The sequence below is a fragment of the Oreochromis aureus genome, linkage group 23 (assembly GCF_013358895.1).
Source record: "Oreochromis aureus strain Israel breed Guangdong linkage group 23, ZZ_aureus, whole genome shotgun sequence".
NCBI lineage: Eukaryota > Metazoa > Chordata > Actinopteri > Cichliformes > Cichlidae > Oreochromis > Oreochromis aureus.
Genome location: NC_052963.1, coordinates 35,303,059 through 35,323,576, shown reverse-complemented (window position 1 = coordinate 35,323,576; position 20,518 = coordinate 35,303,059). Strand labels below are relative to the sequence as shown.

The following is a 20,518-nucleotide window of genomic DNA, read 5'->3' as shown; positions in this document are numbered from 1 at the left end:
AGAAGTTAATCGGTTTTTGGTAGCATAACTTTAATATATCCTTTATTTATCCAGGTCTGGCATTAAGAAAGACATGCCATGGAAGAGAGCCAGAGATTGATAACAAGTATGATTCAGTGCAGAGCGGTCTATTAACACATAGTGAGTGAGAAAGGTGACTGAAGAAGAAATACTCAGTGCATCATGGGAATCCCCCAGCAGCCTGCACCCATTGCAGCATAGCTAAGGGAGAATTCGGGGTCACCTGATCCATCCCTAATTATATGCTGTAGCGAAAAGGAAAGTTTGAAGCCTAATCTTAAAAGCAGAGATAGTGTCTGTCTTCTGAATCCAAACTGGAAGCTGGAAGTGTTGTCAAGACGTTAGAAGTGACCAAAAAAGGACTGGGTTCATTATAATTTAGGAACAATAACACAGAGTCACAAAAAGGCTTATAAAATGAGTCTTTTTTTTCTTTTATACATAAACAGTTTATAAACCCCGCTGACCACCGCCCGTCTATCCGTGTAAGCACATCTGTGACACAGAAAAGTCACAGAAATGTTGGAAAGTTCTGGCACCGTGAGCGCGCGGGGGCCTGCAGTGACGGGCACTTCCGTGCTGTGATTTAATTGGCTGAAAGTTTGTAAGCCAGTCTTAGGCTCCGCCTTCCTCCCTGTGTTGAAGAGTAGCGCAGCACTATAAAGGCTGTGAGGCGGCGTGGACGTGGACCGGGTCACTGACCGGAAGTAACACAGCAGGTCATCACAAGACCGAGAACCGGCAGGCTCCCAGGCAGGTGAGTGGCTCATCCCACAGGTGTGTTTCGTCCTGACAGCAGTCCTAGAGCCATGTTTTTAAGCTGTTTAACCAACTAACTCGTGCTGGTTACCCAGCTGAGCTTTAGCCTTCGGTCTTACTTCCAGTTAAAGCTGCGGAAACAGCTTTTCTTTCAAATAGAACTCAATGAAGACGAGAAGCTAAGGCACAGATCGGAGACTGATTCGGAGAAGCCGTTGGTTTGATGCTGTGTTAATTAACGAGTCGTAGTTCCTATTATGGGTGAAAGTTCACCGAGCAGAAAGGGGAAGCAATGAAAGAGGGACCTGATTAGCTCTGCTGGGAATCATCGTCATGCTGCTCAGAGCCTTTGCTTAAACTAATGTTGTGCACTCGGTTACCTGAATCTTTTTGAGCTTCTGAGCCTTTCAAAATCAGGCAATCTGTTGTTGTGAGATTTCATCTCAGGTTGTGGCCTCAGTGTGTGGGCATGTGCTCCGAGTAGTTCAGACAGGTAGTGACTTTTCCCACTCGGATTCATTTTTCAGTGGATAATATTTTCGGTGGATGGTTTCACAAGATAAAAGGCAGAGCTCTGTAGACCACATTATGTTTCACTTCTTTTAAATCGTCGGGTGACCCCCCCATCAAATAAATCCAGGGACCATTGCAGGGCTCTGACTGCTTTCCAGCCCATGCAAAATAACATCACACATCTGTGTGTCTTTTTTAGGTGAAACTAATGCATAGAAGACACTAACCCTTTCAAGACTTTCCCTTTAACCTACATAAGATAACATAAGTGTCTCAGTAGTTTCTGATAAAGCGAAGTCACCTTTGAAATCAAGACTTTGAGTTTTAGCTCTGGCTAATACACAGTAGTTTCCCCATCCCCCTGATGTGGCTCAACACTGCAAGGATGTCACACACAATGCAATAGGAAGAGGCTTGATGGGCTTTTATGGCCACTGTACTGGATTCAGTTGTCAGTGAGATGATCATTTTGAGAAGTCTAAAGCAGCGGGTTGTGTTGCATAAAAGCCTTCTTCATAACTTGTACTGTTATCGCAGGTTCATCTCGCACTTGATATCAGGGTGCACACTGTCAGACTTTGCTTTGTAATAAAGCTGGTGAAGATCTCATCAACTGCCACTCAGGGAAAAAAAAAAAAACGGTGTTGCTCAACCAAGCTGTTGCAATAACGTGTAATTCTGAGTCACACGGAGCCCAGAAAGACCTCTTCTGGAATGCCAGAGCTCACGAAAAACAAAAGTGAAATGATTTTATTCACACTGACATCCAAAATGTGTGAAGTGATTGAATAGTAGCTCTATAAAAATGCCATTCGTAGCTGAAGCTGTTGGATTTGAGGCTCGTCTCTTGCTGATCGCCTCCTCCTGTCAGGTCGATGAAGCCGACCTGAGCACTGACTTCAGGTTGCCGCTGGTTGGCTGCACTCCTCAGGATGCTGCTGGCTGTTTCTCCAGCAGGACGATCTCAGGACTCCTACTTCTCTCATTCATCTGCTTCTGTTGTGTACATCAGGTCATGCATGTCAGACGCTTGTTAACAGCATCCCAGTTAATACAGGTGGAGTCCATTTGTCTGTATGCCATCTGGCAGAACGCAAGCAGATGCCATCCACATGTTGCAGGCACCAAAGGGAGAAGGGACGGATTTTGCTGCAGATGTTTCTTTCCAACTGGCTAACGGGCCTCTTTCCTCCTTCCTCCTCTTGCTTGTATCTCTTTGTTGTCTTAACTGTACGCTTAAGATACAAAGACAGGTGTGTGTGTGCGCTAAATACCAAACTGAATATCCCCTCTTAGTTCAATCTGATGTGATGAGTCTGCCTACTCTCTGAGGTTTTCCTAGCTCAGGATGGGTCCTTTGGGGGAAGTGACTACCCACCTAACAAAAATTGGTCAGAATACAGTGAAGCTAATGAGATTGTATTACCTCATTAAATAAAACTAAATGCATTTTCTTTAACTTGTAAAGAATATTATTTGTATATGAGACCCTAATTTAAATATACAGTACTGTGCAAACGTCTTGAGCCACCCCCAATTTCTTAAAAAAAATTAATAATAATATTTCAAGAAAGTCTGGCTTTTGGAAACAAAATATAAAGTCCAGGCTTTCTCGAGGTCTTTGAAAGGTTTTCTTTGGACATTGGCTGCTTTTTCACTTTACTTCCTTTCCTATTCAGTTCTTGTATCTCACTGTTGAATCTTTTTTTTGTTTGTTTAGCCACGTAATGTGACCTATGAATCATTTGTCCACACATAACAGAAGACTTGGAAACAGGACCAACTTTAAATGGTCTCTTCAGGCACTTTTTTACCAACAGCTTGTCCCAAAAAGACATCATTTGGTCCTTTTTTCTTTGGATAAATGAAGGATAAATGAATCGAGATTCCCAAAGAGCTGTTAGGTGAAAACTTGGCATGGTATGGTGTGTGTACTTAAGAAGTGTGAGGCCTAAAAAAAAAAAAAAAAAAAAAAAAAAAAAAAAAAACCATCTACAGCAGAGTATCTGAAAGTCATGTCATTAATTAAAAGGAAAAAAATTCAGCAAAGGCCGAACGGATGATCTGGACCTTCAGCTGATCCGTCTACTGTTCACTGACACCTCATCAGAAAATGTCTCGGTGGAAGGGCGGCTGTTAGAAGCCTTTCTTGATGAAGGGAAACAAGGAGGAAAGGCTGAAGTCTAGCACATCTGGGCAGAAAAACACACAGTGGAACAGTCAGTCATGGATCAGCCTCCCCAGAGCCTGGACCTCAGCATTATTGAAGCAGTGTGAAGAGAACAAAAGGCAGAAACATCTAAAGAGCTTTGAATGTCCTTCAAGAAGCCTGGAGAGCTATTCCTGAAGATCCTCACAGAGAGCTGCTCAGAGTTCAGACTGAGCTGAAGGATAAAACTGCTTACACCAAATTTTTCATATACTGTTCCATGTATATTTGCACGAGTTGGCACATTATTATTATTATTATTATTATTATTATTATTATTATTATTTTTTTTTTTTTTTTTTTTTTTTTTTTTTTTTTTTATGGTGCTTCTGATTTCTGTGATGCATTACACACAGGTGTCCTAATACAGGTTTTTATAAATCCTAATTCCCACTCCTAGAAGAGACATGACAGGCTGGCTAGGGTTGAAATGACCTGCAGTGAAAATGAATAAATTACTAATGAATTTTACAGCGTTGCATGGCCCAGTTAAGTATTACATTTGATCTTCATTTAAGACACTTTTTCATTGTATTCATGTAATATGGTAGTTTTTCACTTGAGTAATTATTTTGGCCTAGTTCTCATTTAAAGAAATATCTTACACCAGCGCAGCACTGCTCGCCGTTTCCCGTTAGATTAATAATATCAGAGGTCGTCCATTCTGCCTACAAGCCTTCACGGGAGCTCGTGAACACTCGGTGCCCTGCGGGACCACGGTTCGTGCCATTAGTTATGATTTTCCTCGGACTCTCATCCATAATTTGAAATTATCAGAACTTTCATAACCACGGAGTTCTCTCGCATGATTTATCATCCCTGTTTTCTTTTTATGTTGTAGTCACATTTCCTTCGTTTTTAACGCGAGTGCGAGAAAAATGTGAGGATCCGTGTTCTGTCAGGGAGCTGTGCTCGCACTTAGAAGTCCAAGAATTGAATTAAAGGAATAAGCCCCAGATGATTTTTGTTTCACTCTTTTTAGCAACAACGGGGACTTCTGATGTGTCGTCCAGGCATTTGTACTTTCTTTATTTCTAATACACTTCAAAGCATAAATCATTCTTGGGAGTTTTCCTTTGAAGCTGCTGCTGCTGCCAGTGATGTTAGTCATGTTACCCTAACTGCTGTGAAGAGCTGTTAAAATGTCAGGCTTTTATTCTTGCAGTCTTGAATCAGATTTTGGCTCAAATCTTTCCTTCAAACACAGATAATCATGCAAGAAGAGCTTAAAAATCATAAGTTCAGTGATTACGTATGCATAATGCCTACGCCTCGACTTAACAAACACCTGTCTCACTAATTCTTGCTTCATACACGGCTTTGTTTTAATGATGCTGGAAGTTGACAAGAAAATACTCACTTCCAAATATATCAGTATCAGTTTTTAATGCAGTTTCATCTGTGTTGCATCATAGTGTTGACAAATGAATTTGGCGTGGCTGAGCTGCCTTTCCGCATGCATTAAACTGACAGGACAAAGATTCATGTGAGATAAAGTATACCAGCTATTTAAACACGGAGTATCATAGAGAAAACTGTTATTTCATCATGCACAGCGGGCAATGTGAGGCGAGTCTCTGTTTCTGACACTCTGTATTCCACGACACAGATTGAATCCAGCAGTCACAATGGCAGACAGCGGGAAGACTAATGAGACTGCAGCTCCGGCAGCAGAACCAGCTAATGGAGAGCAGCAGGTGAGGGGCACTGTGACCTGAAATGATACCTAATACATAACACGAGTCTACTGTGAACTCATTTGACACTTGATATTTCCCCGTTTTGATCATCTACTCTTGGAAATTATTCAGTATTCCTTATTGATTACTAATACAGAGCTGAACTATACTGTACTGTGAGACAGGATTGGGCTTTCAATAACAACGATGGTTCTGTTTTTGTCCTAGACTGTTGTTTCACGAGTGAGCAACTTGCCCTTGGTCAGTTCGGCGTGCGAGGTGGTTTCAAATGCCTACAGTACCACCAAAGACAGCGTTCCCCTGCTGAAGGGAGTGATGGATGTAGCCGAGAGCGGGGTCCGGACTCTGGGTGCAGCTGCCACCGCAGGGACCAAACCTCTGTTGAACATGATCGAGCCACAACGTAGGTTCCCGTCTCTGCAAATCCGATGTAACGTATGATAATTGCACAAAGATGTACCTCAAACAGATATTTCATGCTGGTTGCGCATTAAAGGTGAGAAGCTGAAGTCAAATCCATTGCTGCCTCAGGGATGGAATGCAATAGAATCATAAGAATGTGTTTCTTTTATTGTCATGAGAATAAACTTTCCAAATTTAATCGTGGTGTAATTTGAATCTCTGACACTCATCCAGTTCTAGCTGTACTGTAAACCTGACATGATCCCGTTGTGTGTGTGTGTGTGTGTTTGTTTTTTTACTGAGTGGTATTACTTTGACTGATTCTCGTCTTGTCCTTCTGTTGTGCACTTGTTGCAGTTGCCACTGTAAACGAGTACACTTTGAAAGGATTGGATAAGATGGAAGAAAAGTTGCCTATTCTTCACCAACCAGCAGACAAGGTCAGAGTGAAACCTGTGCTGTTTTAATGTAGCATCAAAAAAACCTAACCCTGTTGTGCTTAAATGCCGTCATAAAAATCCAAAATGATAGACTTGATAAAGAAAACTGCTCTCTGGCCTCCATCATGTGCTTTCTTTTCTTCATATTGGTGCATTCTGGATGATTTTGACAATACAGAAAATGCAAAATGCTTCACTGATCATTGCAGATTTACCTCTTTTCCACTAACGTGTTGTCACTGCTGGCACTAATGCAAACTGAGTAGTGGCACTCTTTACAGCAGCATGAGCACAGTTTATAATCTAGCATTAATGACGAACACTGGGGTAATTTCAGAGGAAGAAAGTCGTGGCAGAATTTTATTTATTTTTAATTCTCAGAGTCGGCACCAAATCGAGCTCCAGCACCACGTTGGTTTTCAAAAGAAGGTAATTATCTTATCTCGACTTCCTCAGGTGGTGTCAGACACAGTGGGAATGGTGTACCAGTCTGTGGCAGGGGCCAAAGAAGCCGTGGTGGGGGCTGTGATGGGTGGCGTCGAGCTGACCCGGGCAGCAGTCAGCGGAGGAATCAACACCGTCATGGGCACCAGGATGGGCCAGATGGTCAGCAGTGGGATGGGCCTGGCCCTCAGCCGATCCGAGGACTGGGTTGACCAGAACCTACCGCTCACTGAGAGGGAGCTGGGTCAGTAGCTGTACTAATCACTTCATCGAAAACACTGGGTGGTAATGAACCCATTTGCGTGTTGTTGAATTATATGAATGTGTCTTGACAGATAAAGGTTTAAAAAAATGAATAATTGAGATTATCCCAAAAAATAAGTCTTAAAAGCAGGATGAGGTAATCTGGTGAAATGGGGGGGTGGTCATCATGACTGTTGAATTCGACCACTGTGACTGAACACGTGGATGGTCGGTGCTATTCATAGAGAGGCAGGGCATTCCAGTGAACTTCCCTTCTGTTAACTTGGCCCAAAAAGTACCTGCAATTTCCAGCACTCACAGCTTTGACACCTGCTACCGTGATGTCATGTTATCGTGACAACCTGCCATACTCCAATGTGGGAGCTGCAAAAGAGTCCCTTCTCTGATTGTGGCTATGTGGCACAATTGCAACTGTGGCAGCAGCACAGTTGAAGTTGTTCCTTCGTAACCATCAAAGTGGCTTTTAATGGAGGCACAGTGATGCAGCGTTATGTCCTTTTGCTTGCACAGAACTGATCAGAGGCTCTGTAGTGGCTCTGACCAGCAAAACTTCAAACAGATGGGGAGTGTGTTTCCATCAGTCATGACATACCCAACACCCTGTGCAATGAAGATGCTACATATGCTAATGGTCTATTTCTTTTAGTAATCTCAGCGTCACACATCTGATTTAACACTCGCCTTTTTCAGCTGCTGTGTCCGAACCTGCCAGCAGCGAGGTAGCTATATCTTCAGACAACCCCAGCTACTTTGTCCGGTTGGGGAAACTCTCCGCTAAGGTACAGGAACGAGCTCTTCAGCACTCTTTGGATCGGGCACGTCACTACCGGGACGCGGCCTATGGTACGGTGGCTCAGATTACCAGCACTCTGGACCTGCTAGAAAGCGCCCGCGCCAGTCTTGGTACAGCAGGTAACCAGATAGGAGGGGCCTCGGAGAAACTCCTGCAGCACTGGACTGAGTGGAAGCAGAAGCACGAAGGACATGATGGGCAGACGGAGTCTGAGTCAGAGCCAGACGGGACCAAAAATGAGCCTGAGGTCAGGACCGAAAGTCTTTGATTATTCAACTGTGTTTTACAGATGTATAGCATAGCAGCATTTTTACTTTAAAGTAACCTTTAACACATCATGAACATGAGGACTTTTCTCTGAAGGGGAAATGATACAATAGTAGATGCAGGTTGGTAATACTACTGCATATTTTCAGGACTGAGAGGTCTGTGTTCCCAGACCTTAACTTTAGCCTTAGTTTAATTAGAATTTGGTTGTTAATCCTTTTAAAATCACGTTAATGAATAATATGAATGAATCTGCCGGGCCATTTTAACAATCCACTGAAATCTGCCTTGCATCCACCGAGGTCTTCAAGGTCAACCTAATGATTTATTGGTGGAAAACTGACAAAGTCTTAGAACTTACACACCACACATGTACAGTTTATATTCTCATAAAGTTTCATCTCACATTTGACCTCTGACCTCTCCTTCAAGGTAAATAGACTGATTTTTGAAGGTTGAAGTGATAATGTGTAGAGCCATTTAAAAATTACTCTACACACAACAAAGGCTGTTATTACAGCCTTTGTTTGTATTGAGAACCTATAGGCATATAGGGAATGAAATATGGGAATTCTAAATATCAAATTACTTTGGACCTTATGACCTCCTCAAGGTCATAGGGTCAAATTTTCATAAAATGTCTTTTGTTTCAAACAGCTTAATTCTTTTGCCTTTGTTTGTACTGGCAACATTTACATTTCACATCTGTCTGTCAAGTTGATCACAGAATGTGTGTGTTAAAGACATTATTGTCAAAAGAGAGAGAATGAGCTGCCTAGTTAATTAGAAATGTATTATATGATATAATCATCTCTATGAATAATGTCCAGTTACTTACAGATCAATCTATGATCTGCTCCTAGATAATGTTTGTCTTTACTGCACTACAAACTTCAAGTACATTTTTAAAAGAACAAAGAAAACAATATTAATATATATCCCCTTAAATAAATGCTGCCCAGAGAGAGCTGGCTTGGCATAGGTTCGCACTCTGAGAGCTTCTTATTTACTTTCCACCGTCGTTTCCTTCTGTGTCATTGTTGTGCTGTTTACATTTGGACTGTCCCGTTATCAGATCTTTACATTTTATTCATTTGTTTTTTGTTTCCACTTACGTTCACAGCAGCTGGAAAAGCAGACCCTCTCTATGGTGCGTGGTCTGAGCGACCAGCTGCGGTCGGCGTGTGCCAGCGTGGTTTCAAGTGCTAAAGGTCTGCCGAGCACAGTCCAGGACCAGCTGACCGCGGCTCGACAGTCTGCCGAGGAGCTGTATTCCTCTCTGAGGAACACGAGCACCATCACACCGGTCCTCCTCGAGCGGAGCCGTCATCAGCTGAACCAAGTACGCACCGTGCTTTGCTGTCTTTACTGCTCCAGCTGTGCAGCTGCTTAATTAAATGTAGCTCATAGCTCGAGTTTTTATTTTCACCCACAGCGCCATCAATCTCCACGTTAGTTCTTGTGTAATGTCACTGGAAAGTCCCATGCACTGCTAATGCTATGACATTTAAGTGTATGTTAAACAGTTACTGACCACTTTATTAGGTACACCTTGCTACTGCTGTGTTGAACCCTCCTTTTTTTTTTTTTTTTTTTTTTTTTTTAACAAGGCCTGGTATTTACTGGTATTTGAGTTACTGTTGCCTTCGTGTGAGCTCAACGCAGTCTGGCAGCAAGGTCTGGTTATTTTCCTGTGACGTCACCAGGCATTTTTATCTGGAGAACTGCTGTCTTACACATTGGATAATATTGTTAATTATTTATCTATTTGTTGGACCATTCTCAATCCTGGATATGGTCGTGTAGGAAAAGCCCAGCAGATCAGCAGTTTCTAATCATTTTTCTTTCCCATTCTGATGCGCCATCTTAACCTCAGCAGGTCGTCTTGACCACATCGAAATTCAGAGAGTGGCTTCCATGTGATTGGCTGATTAGATATTTGCATTAACAATCAGCTAATAAAGTGGCTAGTCAGTGCAACTAATTTGTTTTCAATCTGTGATGGTGCTCAGTATTATTTCAGATAATTTATCCTCTTATTAACTATACATTTTTATTAAAACTGTACGTGTGTCTGTCCATCCCAGGTTCAGAAGTCTGTGGATGGTGTCATGGACTATCTACTGCACAACACGCCGCTCAACTGGCTGGTCGGACCGTTCGCTCCTCAGATCACTGAGCATGCAGAGGGCGACGCAGCAGAGAAGGCCGGACCAAACGAGTAGACGCGAAGACTTCCTGTGCTCCTCTGAGATAATTCAAAATGGTGTTAGAGGACTATTTCTAGATGTTGATGGATCAGCTCAAAATAGGTGCCATAATATTCATGAAAAGCTGTCATCATCATAATTCTATCAGTTTTTGACACTACATTTATCATACAGAAGTTAAAACTTAAAATGTGGCCTTAGAAAATCATGGTTTTGCACTTTATTATTTATGATAGATTTGTTGGGGTTTTTTTTTTTTTTTTTTTGTTTGTTTTTTTTTTAAATCTCTGAAAGATTAATCTGTGTCTGTAAACATTTTTGTTAGGAAGGAATTCAAAACCTTCCCAAAACAAAGTAAAATCTAGTGGCTTATAGGAAAAATAATATAGAAAAGACATGAGGACATCTTGGATCAGATGCATTTCGTTTGTTTTTGAATTTTACCTTCAGTATTCACTTTGTGGAAAGAGTTAATTGTCAGTAAACTGATATGTAAATAAATTTCTAACACTGCAGAATCATGTGGGAGCGAGTGACTCTTTATTTATGTTTGGAAACAGCCTGACACACAGGTTAGAAACGGGAGATGTCAAACAGAAAAATGAGGATAAAAATAAGTCTAGAGAGATTATTTGTTTTGTGAAGAAGAAATGATTGATTTCCCTGTTTCATCACAAAAATAAGTCTTTTTGTGGCTGTGGAACTCAAGAAGCAGCATTAGATCAGTAACATAAAACAAAATAACTGTAACATTAAAACTCATAAATAAAAAGGCCAAAGTCAAGGATCGTGTCCACAGAGGGACTGGGGCCGAAAGATGCTGCTCTGACCTTGTGTGTGATGATCAGCTGTGGTGGTGCTGCTGGTGGAGGTGGTGTAGGTGTAGTTTGCTGTGCTGGCCCGTCGCTCTGAGGGCTGACACTGGCGGTGACGTCATGGTCGTTGTTTCGAATGTCGGGAGCTAGCGCTGGGTAGGAGGCCGCGCGCTCTGCTGGGGACACAGCTCACTCAAATCTGAACCCCTCCGTCGTCGACAGCCGCCGATTAACTACGTTTCAGGTAATGTCTTCATCTCCGACTGATTCGGCAGATTCCCGGGATGCGGTACCGGTCATAAACCCAGCCGGGACGCTGTCGGGAGGCGCTCTAGTTTTGGGTTGGCTGATTGCGTTAGCAACTCGGCTAACAGATAGCCCGCTAACACTAGCGTTTATTCGATTGAAAAGCCGCGATCTGCGTATAGTTCGTCACCAAGGACGCTGTAGCTTTTAACTTTCGTGTTTTTCACGATGACACGGGGCCACCGGTCGAGTTTCGTCCTTCCTTTTACACCGGTATGCAGTGTCAGACAGACCAAACGTCCAGCGAGGCTGTTTGCTAATGTTTGCTGTGAGCTATTCAAGCACAGGACGCCAATTGTTTTCTTGTGCGGACAAACTCGGACTGGGAACAGCCAGCTGGAAGTTGTTCGGCTAAACTGCAAGCAGCGCACTTTTAACGTTTGCCAGCGCGTCGGTATTTAGGGTTTCGTACTGACGGGGTTTTTGTTTTAGTCTCGTTGTCTTTTTCGCAACTTTCTCCATGACCGAAAACGTCTTGTGCGGCGGAAGAAAGCGTGAAACAGCTGAGTTAGCGCATGTTTCACACACCGTCATTTACCTTCTAGGGTGTGTGTGCGGCTCTTTGGACCTTTTGTTTCCGTCACCGTGCACAGCTCTCCGTGTTTGTTCAAACTAATCCCACAGCTTCCTACTTTTAAAACTCGTGCTTGCTTTGATGTTGTAAGAGGTGCAGTACATTCGGCGAGCCGTTTCACTGGTATTTCTATTCCTGCTACGTTTTTGTGTTTTCCAATAATTTTGGAGCATAGTTTATTTATTAGTATTTTCAGTGTGCCAAAGCCCAGGCCTGATTTTTTTAGTAGTCGTGGACTTTGGCCTTCAGAAGTTGGGGTTGGTCTTAATTTTGGTTTATGAAGTTATAAACCTGCGACAGACCTTCATTACAGCTGCAAGTAGTGGACCATAACCTTTAATTCACAAAGACCTCTTTTCCACTTGTCCAGTGCCTAATCTAGAGCTGGTTCAGTGCATTCCAGTAAAAGGGGGGGGGCGGATGACTACTTTCTGTGCCAGAAAAGTGTGAACCAGCTCAGTGCTGCAAATTTACTGGTGGTAAAAGTTGAAAGGGGCTTCAGCTAGAAAGTAACAGTATTTACCGATTAAGCCTCAGGATTAGTCTGCTGTGATTGTCCTTTTCTTTAAGCTATGTAAAGATCAGTCCTCGAGCCTTTCAGAGCTGGACTGGCTCTGTGTCGGTGCAAAAGAGGTAAAAGAAGTCATGATGTGTTCAAACTCTACTCTCATGCTGCAATGCCAATCTCCAAGCTCTTTTAGCTCCAACCTAAAAGCTTTGTAATCAAACAGGGACTGCTAATTATTCTCACTAACTTCTGCAACCCCATTTTCAGGATTATCCTCTCCCATCCCCCTTACCCCCTCTGTCAGAGCATGGCTCAGGAGACCAATCAGACGCAGGTGCCAATGCTTTGCACTATGGGATGCGGTTTCTATGGTAACCCCCGCACCAACGGCATGTGCTCGGTCTGCTACAAGGAACACCTGCAGAGACAACAGGGAGGGGGGCGGTCCAGCCCCCCTGGAGAGAAAGGTAGGAAGATGGGAGAGACATGACCTATAAAAAGCAGGGGTCTGCTGGATAAGGGTGTACCAGGTGAATAAGTCAGGAGCTTTTAAATGAGTCACTCAAAAAGTGCACTGGAAATAGGGAGCCGAACTAGCTAAAAGGGGCTGGAGAACAGAGGTAGCATTAGCTGCCTACACTGTGGCATCAGAAAGCAAGAGAGTTACATTGCCATCTGTTGTTGTACATTAACTCAAAGTGCATCTGATCATGGTAAACAAATACATGTAGGGAATGTCAAGACGCTTAGAAGCAAGTGGAAAGTCATCCATGTGTGAGGCAACAACAGATTTTGTGTCATTTGTGGTATCTGACTGTCCTCCTCCCCCCTCCCCGACACACACACGTGCACACAGCTGCTACTTCACCAGCGGGATCACCAGGGTTGGCCAGTGCAACTGTGGAGAGCACAACCTCAGAGGCGGGTACAGAGGTGGCAGGAACCCCACCTGAGGAACAAACAACCAGGTATGCTGAGTTACGTGTAGAAAAGCGCCGAGAGCCGTGTTGTTTCATTGAGTCATTGTGAATCAGTGTTTTAGATATGATTCATCAAGGAAAAATATACTCCGTGTTGGCTCTTTGACTAGTCCAGTCAGTTCATACTAGTACAGCAGCTTGCCTCTGCAGAAGGCAAAGCGGGTAAGCAGTTGTGTGCATATTTATTTATGAAAATAAAACCTTCTGTCACCATGGTGCAGTCATTTTCTGGGTGAAAACATTTTTACCTTACCCTGACGACCCTAACCTTCTGGTAAGAACTTTTCAGCTATTTCAATTTGCACGTCGACATTGACAGGTGAGGTTGTGATGAGCTTCTGATGATTATCAAAAGCCAAATTAAGTGTACGATGGGCTGTGTTGTCATTGACACTGGAAGAAAATTAGCTAGAGGATGGTGTAGTTTAAAACTTAGCTTGAGGTCCTGTTCTGAAAAACTGCAGTGTAATGCTGAATAATTTTTTGCTGGCCAAGTTCTTTTTCTGCTATTCGGCGTTTTGAAGGGCCTCTTTTATAATTTGCTTTAACTTTACCAGTGGGCTAACCTTTTTAAATGTTAAAAAAAGATTTAATTCATGCCATTGTGAGGAAAGTGTGATAGGTAAGAAAAGTTCTGCGAGGCTCTTGAAATTGCTAAAAATGGTTTTATATTGCAGCGTGTGCACTGGATCTGTTTCCTCCCGAAGGGGACAAAACCAAAGCAAAGAGAGTACCAAGATAAATTTAATCATTTCAATTCTTTTTTGTATTTGTTGTGTTTTTTTTCAGTATATTTATTTAATCTAAACTGAAATTTACTGACTTGATTTGATGCCCTGTTAGTCCCAGCTCCACCAGCCCAGTAACTCAACAGATGACAGCTATGAGCATCTCCCAGGATTCAGGAGCTGTGGATTCTGATCGAGCAGAGGCCGAGGAGGGTGAAGAGGAGGGTACTTCAAACAGCACAGGTAAACATCGTAGAAAGCAGTAGTTCATTCCCTACCCACCGTCCACACGGTCGGCCCTACTCAAAGCAGAGGAGGACACTATTAAGAACTGCTGGGTGAATAAACAATGGGATGCACTCGCCACCCTGTTCCAGAAGCATCCCTGAAGTGATAAACACAATATGCTCTGTGATGACTCCATTGGTTTCCCCGTTTTATTTCATTTTGCCTTCTGCTTTGTGGCATGTTCTGTGTTACAGTCAAATAACTGTGGAAGGCAATCATGCCAGAGTGTTTTTAAGTGTCTTAAAAATATTTTATAAAGCTTAAGTTACGGCCTCTGACCCGGCTAGAATATTTGATTGGTTGAAGTTAATTGTGTTGTCTTTTTTGCATATGCATAAATAAACATACAGCTGTTTTACATACGGTTGTTGTTTTTTCCCCCACTAGAGCCAGTCGGGGAAGCTGCGCAGGCTTCGTCTGACGGCGACCAGACTCCTGATAAAAACAAGAAAAAGAATCGCTGCTTTTCTTGCCGGAAGAAAGTAGGACTTACTGGTAAGTGAGGGAAGAATTTCACTCGCGTTTCTTATCTGTTTATCCAGTGTTTTATGAGTCAGCCCCTAATAAGACATTGATTTGGTATGTGGTGCAATGTCAAAGACATCTTTAATATTCTCCGTCTGCAGACCTTTTGGAGCTAAACCTGTTTTTAAAGGACATAAATGACAGCTGCACACAAATGATTCTCATGTGCATTTATTCTGTGATGATCGCTTATGTACAGCGAGCGACATACTGCACTTAAGTGATACATTTCACAGTGTGGAGCTCGGTCCTTTTTTTGCCTCATAGGAGACTCTGAGACTTAATAGCAATGATTATATATCAGCTTAATTGAGACCACATCCTGAGTTAGTATGTAAAAATGGGCTCAGTCAAACTGAATTTGTATCAGTGTAAGAATAAGTCTGCAAAATAATCGGGATGTTGTAGGACTGGGTGATGCATTTCTTTCTTTATTTTTTAATATAGCCTCAGTCTCCCTCTGCACCTCGAGCTGACTCCATTTTCCTGCAGCTTGGAGAGAGACACAGGGCTGTTCCCAACAATGAAAAATAACTCTTTAGTTTACGGATAGACAACATGAAAACTGAGTTTTCATAATGTGTGTGTGAAGTCTGTGAATTTTAACTCACTGAAGTTGAAAGATCTGAACCAAGTCATGTGGTGGGATTTACCGACCTAACAAGGCAGCAGTCAAGGAACAATTGCCGTGTTTTTGTAAGGTCAAATGAATGTTTTTGTCAGTGGCGTCTTAGTAGTCTGGTCTGATGGCAGGTAATGCATCTAATATGCTGTATATAAACCCAAACATATGTGGGTTTTACTGCTGGCCCTATCTACTGCAGCACATAGTTTCCTTGCTGCTCTGTCCTCTTGTCTGCTCTAACACACTGATTTGGGGTCAGCACCCGAGAAATGAAACAATCCCAAATTGAAGAAAATAGCCATTCTGCCCCAAAATAATGAGATGTGAGTTTTGGTCTCTGGTGTCCAGATACATGTGATGTCTATAATAAAGCGTCCAAGTTTAATTGACCCATTTGCTTCTTTTTCCTCAAGGTTTTGACTGTCGCTGTGGCAACCTGTTCTGCGCCATCCATCGTTACTCTGACAAACACGACTGTCCCTATGATTACCGGAGCGCAGCCGCTGCCCAGTTACGCAAGGAGAACCCCATTGTGGTGGCTGAGAAGATTCAGAAGTTATGAGGACTGAGAGCAAAAAAGAAGTTTCTGACTTAGTGAATTTGAACAATGGCGACTTGGATGAAAACACCTGATATCGTGGCTTCATTTGTTCATGGTAGTGTAAAGCGGGCGGGGTGGGGGTGGTGCGGTCGCAGCCACAGTCCAGACACTTCCCTTACTAGCATCTCCCTCTCTCTCCACTTGTGACTGCAGCGTGTGTGTGTGTGTGTGTGTGTGTGTGTGTGTGTGTTTGTATGAAAGTGTGTGTGTGCGTGCACATTTGCTTGAGAGCTGGGGAGAGAGCCATGAGGGCTTGGTGGACATTTGCCGTGGGAAGGGCAGGAATTTGATTTTTACCCCTTTTTTTGTTGTTGTTTTTCCACTTAGCGGGATCGTGTGAGTGTATTTTTATACAATCCCTGTAGGTAGCTGAAATGAACGAGGATAAGCTGTTAAGGAATGTGTCAATCGGGATAATGACAGAAACACATTTAGGGGGTCTGGTGACTCGTATATCAGCAAGACCTTTAAAGGGCTTTGGAATATAGTATTTTATCCCAGACTGAAAAATGATGTCAACTACTTGTCAAATTGGCAACTCCTTTACTCTGTGGGTGACCACATGTAGTACTCCAAAGTCTGAGTTTTCCACATACGTCTCTCTTTGATATGTAGGCTTGTATGGATACTGGGTGCATGAAGAGTCATTGGAAGGGGAAAGCCGGGGAGGGAAACAAACAACCTTGACTTAACTGTGTGATTGAATTTTTTTTTTTTCTTCTTTATTTTAATGAGCGTATGACATCAGAAGATCTATATTAATATATTGTAGTTAGCTTGAATTGTGTGATTGCATTCTATTTATTTTTTATCGTTTGGTTGGTCTGTGCTGGAGGATTGGCAGCATGTGTCCGCAAATCTTTAACGATTTGCTCTTAACTTTTACTTCGATTATATTTAAGTAATTCCATCCCGATTATGTAACCAGTGAAGAAGAAAATGCGCGCCCGAGCTCTGACGTGACGGAGCGGAGCCGGGCCGAGCCGCTCGGAGGGAGCGAGTGCAGTAGGATGTCAGTCATTAAGGCTTTGGGTATGAAGCACAACGACGTGTGTCAGCTGCAGAGCACAAGCTACGGTGCCACGCCTGCTCAGTTTTGTTCAGCATTCGGGTCAATTGCAGTTTATATCCGAGCTGTATCGCAGCCTTGCTGATGAAATTGCCTTGTCGAGTTGCTGAGATTTTCCTTCTTCGTATGGCGGCGCGCTCGCCTCGAATAACCTTTTATGTTCTTTGGAGCCGGTATGAAGCTCCACGTTTCTCCTACCACCAGCAGACCACTGACACATGCTGAATGAAAACTGACCCGGGTCGCAGTTGCTCTCATAGATGATGACGTACGTTCTGCTCAACGTTGCAGTGCCGCAGAGTTGCGTGCTGTGCTTTTACAGTGTGCTCAGACTGCTTCTAGCTAGCTTCTTCTAGGAAGATCAGTCCCACGTGCATGTGTGCAGTCAAACACGCGTTGCTGTTTTGTGACTGCGTAGTTTGAAATGAAGCTGGAATGTTCAAAAAGCCGCACAGCAGTAGCACAATGCATGGCCGGAACCATAAGGTTCCCGTAAACAGGACTCTGTTTTGTTTTTTTTCCAAATGTAAATACCATACAGCTCCTCTTCTTATAGTATAACCTCAATGTAGATTTTTGCCAGGTAATAAAGGTGGGGAATTAAGGCAACAAATAGTACTCTCTGTATTAAAGTGCTTTTCATAATTATCCAAAAAAATGTGCTACAACTAGCACTGATGCTTCCCCATCTTGTTTCCTAATTTTTCAGGTTTTTACGTGTAATGTTCAAATTGTTTAATAACCACTAGTATCCCCTGCAGGCCACGTGGTTTCTATTACCATACTAGCTACATTCTTAACCAGCCCCCCCCTCCCGAGCTATATTAACGTTGCTGAATAACAGAGTATCTCAGTCAGTGCTTTTATCCTGTTACTGATTTGTAGCAATAGCGATATTACTGAAAGTTTAAAGGGCCCCAAGCAAGAAATAGAGGGCCGACTGAGGGTTCATCTTTTCATTATTAAAAGCTTTCCCTGTAAATGTTGCTTGATGCGGTTCATTATATATTAATGAAAGCTGGAGAAAAGTTGCATTTGAATTTTCAGGGAATGCAATTTAAAAATAATCCACCGCAAAAGGCGAGGGAGAGGAATAACACTCCTCCGTGTGTCGGCTTAGTTCTGCCTCTTCTGATTGAAAAAGAGCCTTCGTCGAGTCTTTGTGTTAATGGCCGACGTGATGACTTGGCATGGCAACGCCAAGACGTTTTGCCGTGGATGAGTTGAGCCCGTAGTGACGGTGATTTAACTTCTTCCTCCGTCACACCAACAGTGTAAATTTCGAATTGAGAAGGTGTTAACTGTGATATTCAGGGGGACGAGTGGTTGGTGCTGCTCTGCAGTTCGGTGTGTTTTAGACACAGAATTCTCAGACTTGCTGGGTTGATGATTATAAAACATCGTTGCATACGGTAAGCTCGGTTTTCCTTTACAGATTAATTGTCTCTTCATAGGAGAATTTTCCTGTGATGATTGTTCAGTTATGTAAATCATGGGGGGTTTCATGGTTTACGCTCATTTTCTATTGACTGCTCATATCAGTGCTCCAAACGTTTCAGCATGTTTTTCCTGATAAATGTGAGCAGTTTGAATGTAAACCACCACAAGTCACACGAGAAGTTGTATTGCCGTCAGACTGACTGTCCGTTGGCCGACGATGGTTGTCTTTATGTGATTTGAGACATTTGAATCATTCAAATCTTTTGACTGTTTGACTTGCCACCAGCAATTAGGGCTACGTGACCTGAGTAACTGAGATATTATCAGTGCATATACTTGTGTTTGTTTTTTTTTTTCCCCCTTTTCTGTTGCATTGATTATTGTTTGATGTTCTCACACCTTTCATAATCAGTGTCTTCATCATGCACTGGTTTTGATTGAGAATAATAAACCTGTGAGTTAGGATGAATTTTCTTCAGCTTCACTGCAGAGATAAAGACATATTATTCTGTCTTTCAAGATGAGCTTTAGGGACTTGAGATGAAATCTACGATGTTCACAGAGGTGTAGTTGCCGTCCCTTGGCACTCCAGTCCCCCAGAAACACCACCAGATATCTTTTTATTTTATTTTTTCTTTTAAGAGTTAGGATTGTATGATGTGTAAGAGTAAGTATAAACAATAAAATCACAAAGTTTATTTTAATTTACACTTGTCGTTTGTATTTATTTGTCTTAATGTATGCTAAATAAATACTCATTTTTAAATCCAAGCTCCTTGCACTCTGCTTTAGAAGAAAACCTCAGTATTTCACTGTGATACAAGCTGCATGTGGAGATGTGGAAATATACGCGTTTTTACAGCTAATGTAGTTGTGCTGTTATCACCACAGCAGGAATAGCGTTGTATTTAACTGTTATAAATGATTTTTCACATTTTGTAAAGCCATCAGGTGGGCCAGTTCGTAGCCTTTGGAGGTCTTGTTCTAATCTTTCGGCAGTTTGACAGCCCTGCGCTTAGAGGGAGGTGCGCCACAGGTCAATAAAGGTTTCTGAGTTATCACCTTTATCCATACTACTTTCAGATCTCCCAGAATGCTTCTGTCTATAGAACAAGGGCTCACTTTGAGTATGAACATGCTTCTGGACTCATGAAATCATTCCCAGGTCAACACGTACAACACCAAAACACAGAATGAGGAAATATCTTTTGAAGGAATGCCTCAAAGCCTTTCTCTAGCACATGGAGAACAGGTTAATTTTTTCATTTATTCTGTTATCTGTCTGAGTAATCTGAGTTTGATATAGGCTATTCCTGTGTTATTATATGTATAATTAAGCCCGTTTATTTACATGTATAAGACATCCATCCTACTTCCGTCATGATTTAGTCATTAAGGTTAACAATTACAAGTTACACTCTGGGCAGTAGCTTTGTTGTTTGATGTCATTCAGTGTTTAATAAAGTGCCAAAAACTGCTCCACTGATCAGACATTTAAAAAAGCAAAAAGAAAGCAGGCGATGGGATATGTTAGGAGTGAATTCGGATGAGCAGAGGTGTTCCTTTTTCAAAGGGTTAATTCAAACTAGCTTTCCAAAAATCATTAACATTTTTCTAAAAATTTCAGTAACAGTTGCCAAACCTGCTTTGCCAGTTGTGTCAGCCTGTTTCCTTATTGTCAGCTGTTACAGAGAATAATTTCCTTATACTAGATCCAATAATTAAACCCTGGACATCCAGCGTCTACCTAGATGCTTCAGCTGGCCCGATTAGACCTCTCAGGGCCCTGTGGGTTTGTACTAATGTGCCTAATGGACCTTGAGCATATTACAGCCATATTTGTGTTATTAAATATAATCCCTGAGTTTCCTGCTGTGACATATCAAAATATCTGCTGTGAATCTATGAATCATTCATGGCTGATGCAGATTTTTGGGTATCCAGAATGTGACCTTAAAAGGTCTCGATTCATTACTGTAAGAAAATTGGAATTTCAGCTGATGGTCATAGTAACATGTTTTAGAAAAGAAACATTAG

General features: G+C 42.3%; 2 protein-coding genes across 4 annotated transcripts; both read left to right on the top strand.

Annotated features, from left to right (window-relative positions):
* The first annotated feature begins 640 nt into the window (after positions 1 to 640).
* Positions 641 to 10,543, top strand: plin3 (perilipin 3). Of its 2 annotated transcripts, none has more exons than XM_031726769.2 (8): positions 641 to 778; positions 5,112 to 5,199; positions 5,410 to 5,605; positions 5,962 to 6,044; positions 6,501 to 6,732; positions 7,443 to 7,792; positions 8,939 to 9,154; positions 9,900 to 10,543. In XM_031726769.2, the coding sequence occupies exons 2-8, from the start codon at positions 5,131 to 5,133 to the stop codon at positions 10,035 to 10,037; spliced, it is 1,284 nt and encodes a 427-aa protein (XP_031582629.1). In that variant the 5' UTR covers positions 641 to 778; positions 5,112 to 5,130; the 3' UTR covers positions 10,038 to 10,543. The 2 variants fall into 2 exon arrangements, with proteins under 2 accessions (XP_031582629.1, XP_031582628.1); XM_031726768.2 differs by having other exon boundaries at positions 8,936 to 9,154.
* A 101-nt stretch (positions 10,544 to 10,644) lies between these two features.
* Positions 10,645 to 19,185, top strand: zgc:77486 (uncharacterized protein LOC405808 homolog). 2 transcript variants are annotated; one of them, XM_031726799.2, is made up of 6 exons: positions 10,645 to 11,081; positions 12,493 to 12,692; positions 13,082 to 13,193; positions 14,049 to 14,176; positions 14,609 to 14,716; positions 15,785 to 19,185. In XM_031726799.2, exons 2-6 carry the CDS (start codon positions 12,533 to 12,535, stop codon positions 15,931 to 15,933), a joined length of 657 nt encoding a protein of 218 aa, XP_031582659.1. In that variant the 5' UTR covers positions 10,645 to 11,081; positions 12,493 to 12,532; the 3' UTR covers positions 15,934 to 19,185. The 2 variants fall into 2 exon arrangements, with proteins under 2 accessions (XP_031582659.1, XP_039463288.1); XM_039607354.1 differs by having other exon boundaries at positions 10,645 to 12,350.
* Positions 19,186 to 20,518: the final 1,333 nt, after the last annotated feature.